Here is a 12,676-nt window from a genome sequence, read left to right as displayed (position 1 = left end):
AGCTACTTTCTGAGTTCCAAATCACTTATATGTGTTTTTTTTAAGTCATAAGCCCCCTGACCTTCTATTATTCTGTCAATGACAAGATGGAAAGATGTGAAGAATTTTGCGCATCACAAGTCATATGTGATGTTTATTAAGATACAAGAGTATCTGGGACATAGAGGCAAAGAAAAGGGTGTGCGTGAAAGCCTTAGACTTGGCACTGTGTGGCAAGTCTCTGTCTCCTAAGGTAACCATGCCAAAGTGTTCTCAGTGCATATTCTGAGCCCCCACTATTGCCGACAGGATTTGCATTTGTCTCTGAGCCCCCCCCCCACTTATCTCACAAACATTTGTGGAAATCTCCATGAGAAGGGAGAACTTGGAACCGGAATTTATAGTTATGTGTTTCTCACCAATGTTGCATGCGGTGGTGCTTTCGTTTACCTAGCTTTCTCCCTACGGGAGTCTATGTGGTATCCAGACCCAAGTCCATCCTTATAATTCCTGTAACCTAGTCACAGGGCTGGTTTTACCTTTGAGTCCCCCTTCCTCCTCATACATCTCATTCCTTCATCAGTGACCACATCCTCTCAAACTAGCCTCCCCCTGTCCCGTCTGTCCCCAGATCCCGTGTTAGAACCTTATTTCAGCCAGGGATGGAAGGCTTTCCCTTAAAGCTCCCCGTGAAGTCCTCTCTAATGTCACTTCTGCCTTCCGAGAGATGACTGCACCCACCTTGATCCCGCTTGTGCTGTGCCATCCCTCCTAACAAGGGGTTGGGCTTTTGTTTTCTTGCCTGGGAAACTCAGAGGATGGAGACTCTGTGTCCTCCTCCATAGCATGCTTCATGTGTTGGGATCGACTGGGCTGAATGAAAGGGATCAACCCCACACCCCTAGAAGCTGTCTGTGACACTAGTGACTCCATACTGTTGGGCATACAATCGCAGAAGTCACTCACTTGAAGGTAGCACATGTTAAGTACCAAGTGACAATGAAACTGGTCAGGGTTCCAAGCGTTTAGGGAAAGCCCTCCCTAAGAATGGCCAGAGCAGAGTGACCGGGTCAGATCTACGAAGCCTCCTCATCTCTAGGTGTGATCCTCTCTTCTCTTTGTTCCCTCAGTCGTGCCATCCAGCCCCACCATGGCCTCATCTACAAGCCTCCCCTCCAACTGCAGCAGCTCCTCGGGCATCTTCTCCTTCTCACCAGCCAACATGGTCTCTGCCGTGAAACAGAAGAGTGCATTTGCACCCGTGGTTAGACCCCAGACCTCCCCGCCTCCCACCTGCACCAGCACCAATGGGAACAGCCTGCAAGGTAAGTTTCAGGCCCACAGCCCGGAGACTTTGGTCTCCAGAGCTTGGCTGTTAGCCCTGGACCCACCGGCATCTCTCTGCCTACCTTGACTCCTCCGTTCCTTTGTGTTCAGACTTTTTGATCCCAGCCACTACCCCTGCTCAGGTCTCCTCTGCGGCAATGTCTGAGACATCCTCTTTCTGTTCCAGGAACTCTGCTCAGGTTTAGGACTTGCCTGGGAACACTGTATCCATTTGCTAATGCCACCACTTCTCCTTTCTCCCCGCTCACTCTCTGGTGTTGCCATCAGCGGACCAGAGCTGTGGAGATACTATCCTGTTTAACATGACAGTCTTTCCTGGGATGGGCTTTCCCCTCAAGTAGGTCACTCAGCCTTCTCTTCATGGTGCTTATGTCAGGGTGAAGCTGTGTAGGGACGTGACAGGAGGGGACAGCTGCAGCCACTTCAGAATCCAAGGTGAAGGCACCATGCACTCGTATAGCAAACGTCAGGGGCCTCATAAGAACCGCTGGGATATTCTGTTTCTCATTAAAATCATTCACTCTCCTTCCCCTACACAATATGGGAAGTGGGGGAACCATCAGGCCTTGAGCTGACTTTTCTGTTCACGGCATGATGGGAAGGCAGGGATCCAGCCTTAAAACGTGTCTCTTTTTCTCACGTCTTCCTCTGTGCTTGGCTCTGTAAGTAATGTTAGCCTCTGCGACCTCATGCGTCCCCCACAGCAGGATGACGGCTCAAGTGCTCACGGCCCTTACCTTACAGATGAGAAACCTCAAGGTGGGACGTTGACTCCTCCCAGCTGGTGTATGGCTGTCACTGGCTTCAAACTCAGGCTACAATCTTCATCTCCTTTTCAAAGTCCAACACTTGCCAAGAATGCATCCCAGATTCCTAAGACAGCTTGCAGGGAAATCAGATCAATAAAATAATCAACCATCAATTACCAAGCACCAAACAGTATGGCAGGTGCCCTCTTAAGCGGGGGAACAGGCTTTATCTGTTTAATCCCAGCAATGTCCTGATGAAGCATAGAGGCCATGAGGTCACTACAATACCAGATGATGGAGTTTAGGGAGGGCAGATACTGGCCACAGACAGCAGGCAGACAATGGAGGTGGAGGTCAATCAAAGCCACCTGGATTCAGTCCTTAATACCTGCCCTGCACAGCTCACCGCAGAGCCTCGTTCAGTGGCCACCATGTCACTCAGAGGGTAATTGTGGAGGTCAGAGAATGATCAGAAGGGCAGTGGCATACCTGGATTGCCCAGCTCCATTTCTCATGTGGATGTGGATGCCCACTTAACATATAGACGCATGCTATGTTCTGACTACTTTTTGTTGAGGTAAGCACACACTGGTTCTCCCAAGACCTTCAGAATTCAGTACCCCCCCCCCCCCATTCAAGCTTAGTTCACATATAGTGATGACGTGGTGGAGTCCAGATTGAACCTAAATGCTACAACTCCAGAGCAAAAGCAACCATATAGCATTGTGCCGCTCCCCCTCTGGCAGAACTTTGTAGAATATTCCTCAGAACCTGGAGGTAAACTGCTAGGCATAACGAAGTTAGTTAGTGCCCAGAGTAACTTGCCATTAATGGGACATGCACTTACTTACTGTTCATCACGTTAAACAAAAGAGGGAAGTGTTTTACTCTGGAGCTACATCTCAGGCCAGGTAGACAAGCTAGAAATATCCTGACCCTAATATTCATGCCAGCTTTACTTTCTATCAGCTAAAAATAAATACCTTCCCTCATTATACCCCCGGCTAGAACAACTATAATTTCATGTGGTTTGAAGTAACGATGATACATACGGGAGAGAGTAAAGTCGCCAATCTTGTATTTTTGGTTGTGAGTCTGGCTTTTAACAACCCAGCCGTCTCTCCAGCCCTAAAGTTACCATTCTTAAACTGACGGCCTCAACTTTGGCTAGTGTCTTAGTTGGGGTTACTATTGCTCTGATAGAACACCATGACCAGGGGGCTGGAGAGATGGCTCAGTGGTTAAGAGCATTGCCTGCTCTTCCAAAGGTCCTGAGTTCAATTCCCAGCGACCACATGATGGCTCACAACCATCTGGAATGAGGTCTGGTGCCCTCTTCTTGCCTGCAGACATACACACAGACAGAATATTGTATACATAATAAATAAATATATATAAAAAAAACAAAAAACAAAAAAATCACCATGACCAAAGCAAGTTGGGGGAAAGGGGTCATTTGGCTCACAATCCCCCAGCACTGTTCATCACTGAAGGAAGTCAGGACAGGAGCTCAAACAGGGCAGGAACCTGGAGGCAGGAGCTGATGCAGAGGCCATGGAAGAGTGTTGTTTACTGGCTTGCTCCTCATGGCTTGTTCAGCCTGCTTTCTTATAGAACCCAGGACCACCAGCCCTCTCACACTCATCAATCATTAATTTAAAAATTGCCCTATAGGCTTGCCTGCAGCTGTATCTTATGGAGATGTTTTTTCAGTTGGGGTTCCCTCCTGTCAGATTACTCCAACTTGTGCAAAGTCGACATAAAACTAGCAAACACAGAGTTGCTATCAGGAGCAAAGTACAAGGAGGCTTGAGATTAACAGTAAAGGGGTGTTGAACTTAGAAGGCCCAGACACATTCATCTTCCTGAACTTGCTGTACACGACCCTACCTTCCCTTCTAGTTGGATGTGCCCTCATGGGGCACTGTTTCTAGACTCTCCTAGAACCCAGACTGTATTTCATCTCCCAATACTGTCATATATCAAATACCCCACACTTTGAAGACTAGACACTAGTGGAAATCTGAATGTCTAACTGGGACACATTTAGACTGTTGGCATATTTAAAGGCCTATTCGCCTCCAACTACCACTATTAATTGAACATTCTTCTGGTTTGTAAAAGCCTGCTCCTTAACCAAGTACCCCTTTGCCAGCAGGAGACAGGCGGCACCGCTGAGTGTGGTGGTGAGGAGTGAGGGAGGGCTTGCCTTCAGTCTGGCTTATGCAACGACACAAGACTTCCTCCCTATGGCTCTTTTTGGTGGCTGCTTGTTCCATCCACTTTGTAGATATGGGCACAGAGACATGGAGCTGAGAGGATTTGTCTGCAGTCACTCATTTAGCAGCTAAGGAAACCTCAGGCTTGAACCTCAAGCATTCACTCTACAGTGCTGTGTCTCCAGAGCTATGGTTGAGCCACCAGGCTAGGTCCATGTGAAGGACCAAGGTCTATCAACTTCAAAAACTAACCCTGTGTTTGGGGAGATGCAATACCCAGGCTAGAGAGGCAGATCTACCCAAGAGAGGCTGGCTCCCAGCCATGGGCTGCAGAGGCAAGGACCATGAAGCTAAATCAGACCATTTCATGCTCAAGTTGCCTTTGAACTGTTTCTCATGATGAATAGTGACTAGATTCTAGCCTAGGGAGAAAGAGCATTGTTCTAAGCTGAGAAGCACCCATGTAAGCAGTCAAGTCCCGGGATGATGTGTGGCGTTCATAACAAGGTTCAACCACGCGGGGTCTCAGTACCAGAAGGAGGAAGAAAAGCAAAAACTCGAGGCCTTGGCTCCTAGAATCCTAGTATGCCTCCTTGTATCTATTTCATGGGTTACAAAGTCGGTTGTGTCTCTCCTATAAGGGAGACTTTTGAAAACGTGAGAAGAAACATTTGTAGGACAAAGCAACGCTTACTTCAATACTCCTTGATCCTCAGGAGATGGTTTGGTGAAGAAGTCAAACTATTGTGGTCGAATTTAGAAAGTAGTTCTTACTGGGTTGCTATTGTAGAGAGCTGTGCCCTTTATTAGGTACCACAGGCTCCAAGACATCCTGCAGAGAAACAGAAATGGCTGTAGACAGCCCTCAGTTTCCAGCGGGACATAGTTTCAAGGCTCCTATAGATACGCAAATGCATGGATACTCAGGCCTCTTATATAAATGGTGTAGTGTCTGTATATGAACTTCAAATCATCTGTGCTACTTATCACACTTAATACAGTGTAACACCACACAAACAGCTCTTATGCTATAATTCAGGAGATAGTAGCCATAAAAAGGTTTCTATATGCTCTGTATAGTTGCAATTGTTTGGATTTTTAAATTGGGCTGATGATATGTCTCAGTGTCTAAAGTGGCTTGCTGTGCAAATAGAAAGACCTGAGTTCAGGCCCCAGAACCCATGCATAATCTGGTTGTAGTTGGATGTGGCTGTGACCCTAGTATAGCATGGGAGGAACGGAGGAGATGTGTGGGTCCCTGCAGCTTGCTGACCTAACCAATCTAGTTAAAACAGCAAGTCAGGTGAAAGAGATCCTGTCTCAAAAATGTGGCAAAAAAAAAAAACAATAAAGGAATACATTTGGTATTGACCTTTGGTACACACATACACGTGTGCACACACACATACACACACACTTTAATTGGCAAAATAGTTTTACATACTTATGAGCTGCATGTGGCAGTCATGTGTATGTGCGTTTGTCCATATGCAATATGTTAGTGTATCTTTTACATGAGATATTTGTAAGGAACTCTCTCTAGTAGCTAATTTGAAATATTTGGTTGATGGCTGTCCATTAGGCTCCTGTGCCATTAGAAGTTACCTGTCCTGTTCACCTGTCCTCTGGACCCGTTACTTAGCCTTTTGCTCTCTGGCCCACTTTCCAGCTCTGGCAAACGCATCCTAGTCTCTGCTTCTATGAAATCAACTCTGTAGCTTCTCTGTGTCCTGTCTTTCTGTGCCCGATTCATTTTGCTCATGGGTATGTCCCTCCTCACGTTGCTGTTGTGCAGCCGCCGAGTCCATGAATATAGGCAGAGCCTACTGTCTGTGTGGCCTGTTCCAGGCATCTGCCTGCAGAGTTATTTCCCGTGTAACTCAGGCCAATGAGTACCATGTGAAAAGCTCTGGAAACTGCTGCTTCCATCTGGATCAACAAATAAAATGTAGAAAAGGCTCCACCCACTACTACCGAGATGAAGTCATTGATAACTCTTGACCCTAGACTTCCAAGCAAGTCTGTCTTTATAGACCAAGGGCTCGAATCACCAGCTCTGCTCAGCCCCATTCTATAGAAACTCATGTCCTTTCTCTTCTAAAATTGTTGCCCTTCAGAGCCCAAGTCCTATTCAGGGACTTCAGAGTCAGGAAAGGGCTGTCACATGCCATCAGAATGTGTACTGACTAAAACAAGATCAAGGGCATGTTGTAGAAGTAGTAGTCATAGCAAACCACTCCCCTATACCTTGTTGACAGTCAGTCTCCTTTCGGCCCTAAGTACCATGCACCTCAGTACCAGACCTTACAAAACTGTTTTTTTTTCTCTATAGACATATTCAGTGTGTGGAAGATCTTGCCCCACCCCACACCTGATGAGCTGATGAGCTCACGATTCTTATACTTGGGATAGTTCAGGGAAAGATTTCTTCTCCCTCCTCACTTAACCTTTCCCAGTGCCGCGGTGATTTCCATCTTTGTCTTAGTTCTTATCAAAGTGGGAAAACTTCAAGGTGAAATATATGGCCTTTCAACACAGTGGACTTGGGGGTTCCCCCCAGAAAACGTGACCACCCAGCACTGGGGACTGTGGCCGAGCCACTGCGGTCTGGTGATGATGTCTTGGCACACAATGCTGGGAATGTGGAGTCTCATGGGAATCTGCCCAGGCTCTACTTGAGCAAGTCAAGCATACCATCAGCATTTCTGGTACATTCCAAGCCTCCGATCCCATCCCTCTCACCCACATCGTTAATTTCTAGACTGCAGGACAGCTCTTCGACCCAGGATTATCATGTAGTCACACAATGGGTTTCTTAATGGGAGGGCTTCTTTTGTGGTGCCCAGACTCAAGTCATAGACAGCTAGCATTTTGGTGTATAAAAGGTCCTGGGAAAATGAAGGGTGCTATACCCCTTTATAAAAATTGTAAGTACTTGTGGGCCTTGTATGAGGGGTGAGAGAGCTTGCATTAGACTTATATTCTGTGAGCTGGCCTAGAAGAGGTGGCAAGCCATGCCTATCCCATAGGGCCCCTCGAGTGTATCTGATCTTAATATCAGCTATTTCCATATATATATATCCAGAAGACCATGTTTGAAAAAGTCTATAATTCTCAGCTCTCTTCAAAGAATTCAGAAGTCTGCTTGGGCCAGCATCCCAGGACAGCACAGCCCCTCTGCAGAAGGCATTCCCTCTGCCATATCCTCTCCATTCCTGCTCAGGAGGACTCTGCTCACTGATGTGCCAGCTGGGCTCTTAAAATTATGGGGTTTAGAAGCACCAACTTAGAGAAGTGTGCCAGCACTCGAGTGATCTTGGAGGGGAACTTTCAATGAGGCCCCATGAAGAAGCTTAATCTAATCAATCTACAAATTATCTAAGTAACAAAACACTGTTTGGATTTCTTTCTTTCTTTTTTCTTTCTTTCTCTTTTTAAATTCAGTATAGCCTGAATTAATTTTAATCAACAACTACAAAATCCCAAAGGATATTTTCAGGACCCAGACGATAAGTGTCCACCGAGTTCTTGAGATAAAAAGAGCATGACTTTTGTCAACCATCTGACTGACTTTAGACCACACTGACACTGCTTGGGTTGTCCCAGGACAGAGCCTGCCTGCTCTTCCACACTCACACACAGTAAGGATTTCTGTAAAATAGAAGAAAGACTAGCTTCACTGGCCACAGGCTTTATGTTCCTGCTACCTAAAAGAAGGGTAGAGGACCCACCTGGAGCCTGGATGCAAAGACACTTGGGGCAATGTCACACGGAGACTGAAGGACACCCCCCCCTCCCCACTCCTGGCTCTCCTTGCTCCTGGGGCTGCAGCATCTGAAACTCTCAAGGCTGGGGTTTAAATGCTAAGCTCCAAAGTTCAGGGAAATCTAGGGCTCACCCAGCTCTTAAGGAGGCTGCTTTTCCAACTGATCCCAAATCTTCGGGGTGGGGTGGGGGGCTTAAGTCAGGCTGCATTTGGCAGAAAATGACTTCCTGTTTCTAAGAAAGAAAGGCTTATGGGGGCTCAGGAAAGGACTCCAGGAGCTTCTGGACTGCAAAAGGCTCTTGCAAAACAACACTTGGATGATTTACGTGTAAATGAATCAGAAACATGTGGATTGAATTTCCTTGCGAATACAGATGGGTTTAAAAATTAACGGAAAAAGTGTTTGGCAAAATACTTTTGGGTTTTTTCTTTTAATTGAATCTAAAATGTCAGGGGTTGGGGTAGGGAAGCAAAAATAATGTGGGGGGCACATGGCCTGGCCTTCCTCTGTCCATCTGTGCTAGCGGGATTCCTTTATTTTTAAGGCACGTTTTTTTTCTCAGACATGATGGTTAAGATAAAGGAAGAGAAAGAAGGCCACTTTGTCCTGCACTGATCATTGCTAACAAGAACATTCACTTCCGTTTAGACTTGTCAATAAGAAGGGAAGGCTTTTACTCTGATGTCATTGGGAACCAAAGAGGCTATGTCTTTGGTTTCAAGGGAAGCATCTTTCTTGTCTTGGTACATTTCCAAGTTGTCACCCTGTCTTAACTTTCCTACAGTGGTCCCCCGTTTATCACATCCTCTATGTTAAATGTGCCCTGTGCAATGGTGTCTATTGGATATATGGCAAAACACAGACCAGAGAATTGTCTGTGAAACTGAACCATGGGAAAAGCTCTGGTAGGTTCATGGTCAGATCCAACCTGCCCTCAGGTTAGACCGGGCCTGAAGTTAGAGCCAGGCTCCACACTTCTTCTATATCCAATTATATTCAAATCTCCAGTAACTCCTGAGTGCTGCAGTTGACTGCAGGTCCTGGCCAAGGAGGCTGAGGGTCAGGAAGACAATTAACCATCTCAGGGGAGCATACTCAGAGGTCGGTAGGTGAGAGGCAGTGTTTTCTAAACACCACTGGCTGCTTCTCACTCCAAACCCTCTGAAAGAATTCGGGTTGACCTGAAACAGGTCTTCCTTTAGCAGGTTACGCTTTCTCTGGAACTTATGGTCATTATGGTCATGCCAGAAATCCCGAGAGAAGCCATAGTAGAAAAGGCATTCTACAGTTTCAGGCAAATATGTTCTCTCCTCCGACTCCATGTTCCCTGAAGGCTCCATTCTCCCAGTGAACAATGCCTGCCGGGGCTGGCATCCCCTTTTCCAGCTCGGGCTGAAGAGAAGGCCCTCAGATGGTGACTCTGTTGCTTAATTTTCATGCTAATACAGAACATACGGAGAGCCTGGAGAAACCGTTGGCTGTTCCAGCAGGCCATTTCTGTATTTCATATTTGGGACGTGACGGGAGGGAAGGCAGAGTGACAAACTGAAAATTCTCACTATTTTGCAAAGTCTGAAGCTGCAACTTTCCCAGTGGTATTCAAGCTATGCAACTTTCCAGTTCTGTCTTAAAATTGAAGTCAGATTTGGGGGTGGGGGGAATGTTTAGGATACTCTCTTCTGTTAGAGTGACATATGCAGGCGGATATAATTTTCAATAAGGCTTATGTGTCTTTTATGACAAAAATTCACTCCTGGGAAGAGGCAAGGACATCCGGTTAATAGTCAATCAACACTGTCATGTGTGGGTTGTTTTTACTGTTGCCCCCGTCCTTGGCAAACTGTTGGAGTGCAAAGCCACTGACTTCTGTCTTTTCTTTTCATAGCGATATCTGGCATGATTGTTCCTCCCATGTGAAAGAATTGCCTTGAAGAAGTTTGTTAATGAAGAGGTTGGATTCTGCTACGAAAGTAATCTGATATGAGTCCCAGAGTGGAACTTTTAACTCAGGCCTTTTTAAGAGGAATCACACAATAACTGCAGATTTTTAAACAAAATCACCGACCTTGCAAAATGCTGAAGTTGGAAAGGGGATCTGCTACAGCAGGGTGTTGGTTAAACTTGTACCCCCAAGTATCTGGGGGGATATATTTATTCTGTATTGATAAAAGCAAAACCACGGTTTCTTTTTTTTTTTCTTTTTTTTTTTAAGCTTTAACTCTGCAATCATTTGTCTTTTATAAACCATAAAGCTACACCCAAGGGCCACGATGACTAAGACTCCATGTTCTAATTTATGATGTTTTTAAAGCTGTGTAAGGGGAGAATGAAGTGGTGAGATATTTACAAAAAAAAAAGCTAGAAGGGAAAAAAAAGAAAAAAGGTAAAAAAAAAAATTAAAAAAAGCTTGTATGGGACAGAATAGGAATGCCAGTTAGATTTTTTAGAAAACTAAGGGTCGGCTTTTGCGCCTTAAAGCATATCAATGGTAGTTAGCTCGGACAGTGCATTCTCGATATCTAACTTAACACGCCATCCCTTAGCAGTTCTGCAAGCTTCTTTCTCTTTTGTATGGTTGTCTTAAGTAACTGTGTAAATAAACGCAGCCTGGAAAGTTACCAAGCGACATACATGATCACATTTTTCCCTTGTACTCAGAAAATTCAGTGCCTCTAGACAGATTGCTAAAAAAGAGAAAAAAAGAAAAAAAAAAGCAACGCAAAACAACAAAAAAAAAACTCCCTGCATCTTTTAACCCGATCTCATTCTTATGTCAACTTCTTCCGAAGCCAGTGGCCTCAGAGCGGAGTGGCCCATACACCGAGTGAGAGACTCCTTTAAGACTTCATGGAACAGGGTCCAGGCACAGAATTCCACATAAGCCCTCCAGGTTACCAAGCTGAAATCTCACTCACACGCCGCCATCAAGCGATTCGAGCTTACTCCTGCTAGAATCCTTAATGCTAACTCTATATCCAGGCTCAAAAAAAAGGGGGGGGGGGAAGAAAAATAAAAAAAAAAAAGAAGGAAAAGATAAAAAGAAAACGCAGACAAAGCAAACTGACAAAGGCAGGCGAGTAGGCAGGCTGTTCGGGTTCCTGAATCACACAGGGGCCTGGACCCTGGCGTGGTTGTTGTAAAGTTACAAATTCAATCAACAGGTAAAGTGCTTTGGGGTTCAGAATGAAAGGAAACTGGGAAAGAGGAAGAGAAAGGGGAGGCCTTGAACTCAGCTTTCTGTGGGAATTTTTGCTTTCAACTGGGAAGTGTTCTTAAAAGAAAGAATCCTTAGCAAAGAGGCAGCCAGGAAGGCTCTGGGGGGATGGGGGCGGGGTGGGGGGGTGGGGGGTGGGGCACGGGCCTGGCTGACTTTTCTTTGCCCTTCGGTTTCTGTATGTAGTTATAAATACTGTAGATTTTTTTGTGATTTTTTTTTTTGCCAAAGTTGTTTTATTTATACATTTTAATGTCTGAAGATGGTTTTTGAGCTCACAAAAAAGAAACGATTTTCCTGCATATTTTGCAAAGAAATAAAAAGCGCACTACCTTTAGCTAGCACGTACTTGCAAAGTTAACTCAAACGCTTTTTGTTTGTCTGTTTTAATGGGGATTTTGTAAAATATCCATATAAATAATGTATTTATCTTTGGAATTTGTACATTGCTTTTTCTCTCCTCTCACCCCCAAGCCCCAGTTTATTATTTTTGTGTGTGTGTATTTGCTTTGTGAACAGTGCGTATAGTTTGGTCACCTATGATTGTATTGGCTGTTTCAATGTGATTTTTAAACAATTCATTTATAGGTATTTTTAGTATTGTTTCAAACCATGCTTCATTTTTTTTTTATTTCCACCCAAAAGCCATTGTCTATTTTTGTATTATTTGTAAGTTAAGAAGTTTTTTCCAATATATGGCAAAAAATAGTAGCATATTATTCTTGTAGCATTTAGTTCTGTAGATTTAAAAAATGATGTATCCTTTGCTTTGGAAGCATACAAAAATGCTGTTTTACTCTATTAATATGCATGGAATCTCTCCCTTTGGAGCGACGCATTTTGTGCATTAAATTTGGGGGAGAAACTTCATAGAGATCAATGAACATACTTTCTTTCTTAAGTCTGCTTGTATATTCTCTGTCTTTCACATAAATATAAACCAGCAGATTGGATGCCTTAACAATGCAGATCATATTCATCTCACCTGTACATTGTACTGTGCACCCTAACTGTCAGTCATCACTAACATTTAAGAAAAAAAGAGAAAAAGAAGAAAAAAAACAAAGAAATTGAAAAGCACAAAAGAACTGTTTTGTTACTTTCAGACAATGACAATGTTACTTTTTCTAGTAGAGCAAGCGACCATTAACAAGGATGCTGCAACCGTGCATGCCCCGTGTGGATTTCAATGGTTTTCACTAGACTGTCAAGAGTGCGGATTTTTATGGGTTGGGGAGGGTAGGGGAGGGGCGTTGGGGAGGTTGGTAAGGGAGGGGAGGGAGGAAAGCTGATTTTTCATGGTGAGAAATAATAATAATGATGACTGATAATAATAATAATAAAAAGAAACTGGAAAAAATATAAGCAAGGTTTAGCATTGCTTCTCCGTACTCAGAAAGG

General features: G+C 44.6%; 1 protein-coding gene across 6 annotated transcripts in view; it reads left to right on the top strand.

The window, feature by feature from the left end:
* Ebf1 (EBF transcription factor 1) overlaps positions 1-10,476 on the top strand; it is a 385,736-nt gene extending 375,260 nt beyond the window's left edge. For 3 of the 6 annotated variants that reach the window (XM_075992867.1, XM_075992868.1, XM_075992865.1), the window contains exons 15-16: positions 1,110-1,304; positions 9,947-10,476. In XM_075992867.1, the coding sequence (XP_075848982.1) occupies positions 1,110-1,304; positions 9,947-9,978 (227 nt within the window). In that variant the 3' untranslated portion in view covers positions 9,979-10,476. The remainder of the gene's footprint in view (positions 1-1,109; positions 1,305-9,946) is intronic. The other 3 variants (XM_075992866.1, XM_075992869.1, XM_075992870.1) reach the window with 2 other exon arrangements.
* The last annotated feature ends 2,200 nt before the right edge of the window (positions 10,477-12,676 follow it).

The sequence above is a fragment of the Microtus pennsylvanicus genome, chromosome 11 (assembly GCF_037038515.1).
Source record: "Microtus pennsylvanicus isolate mMicPen1 chromosome 11, mMicPen1.hap1, whole genome shotgun sequence".
In the NCBI taxonomy this organism is placed as follows: domain Eukaryota; kingdom Metazoa; phylum Chordata; class Mammalia; order Rodentia; family Cricetidae; genus Microtus; species Microtus pennsylvanicus.
The sequence above is the reverse complement of the archived record's forward strand: the minus strand, read 5'-3'. Positions and strand labels throughout refer to the sequence as shown.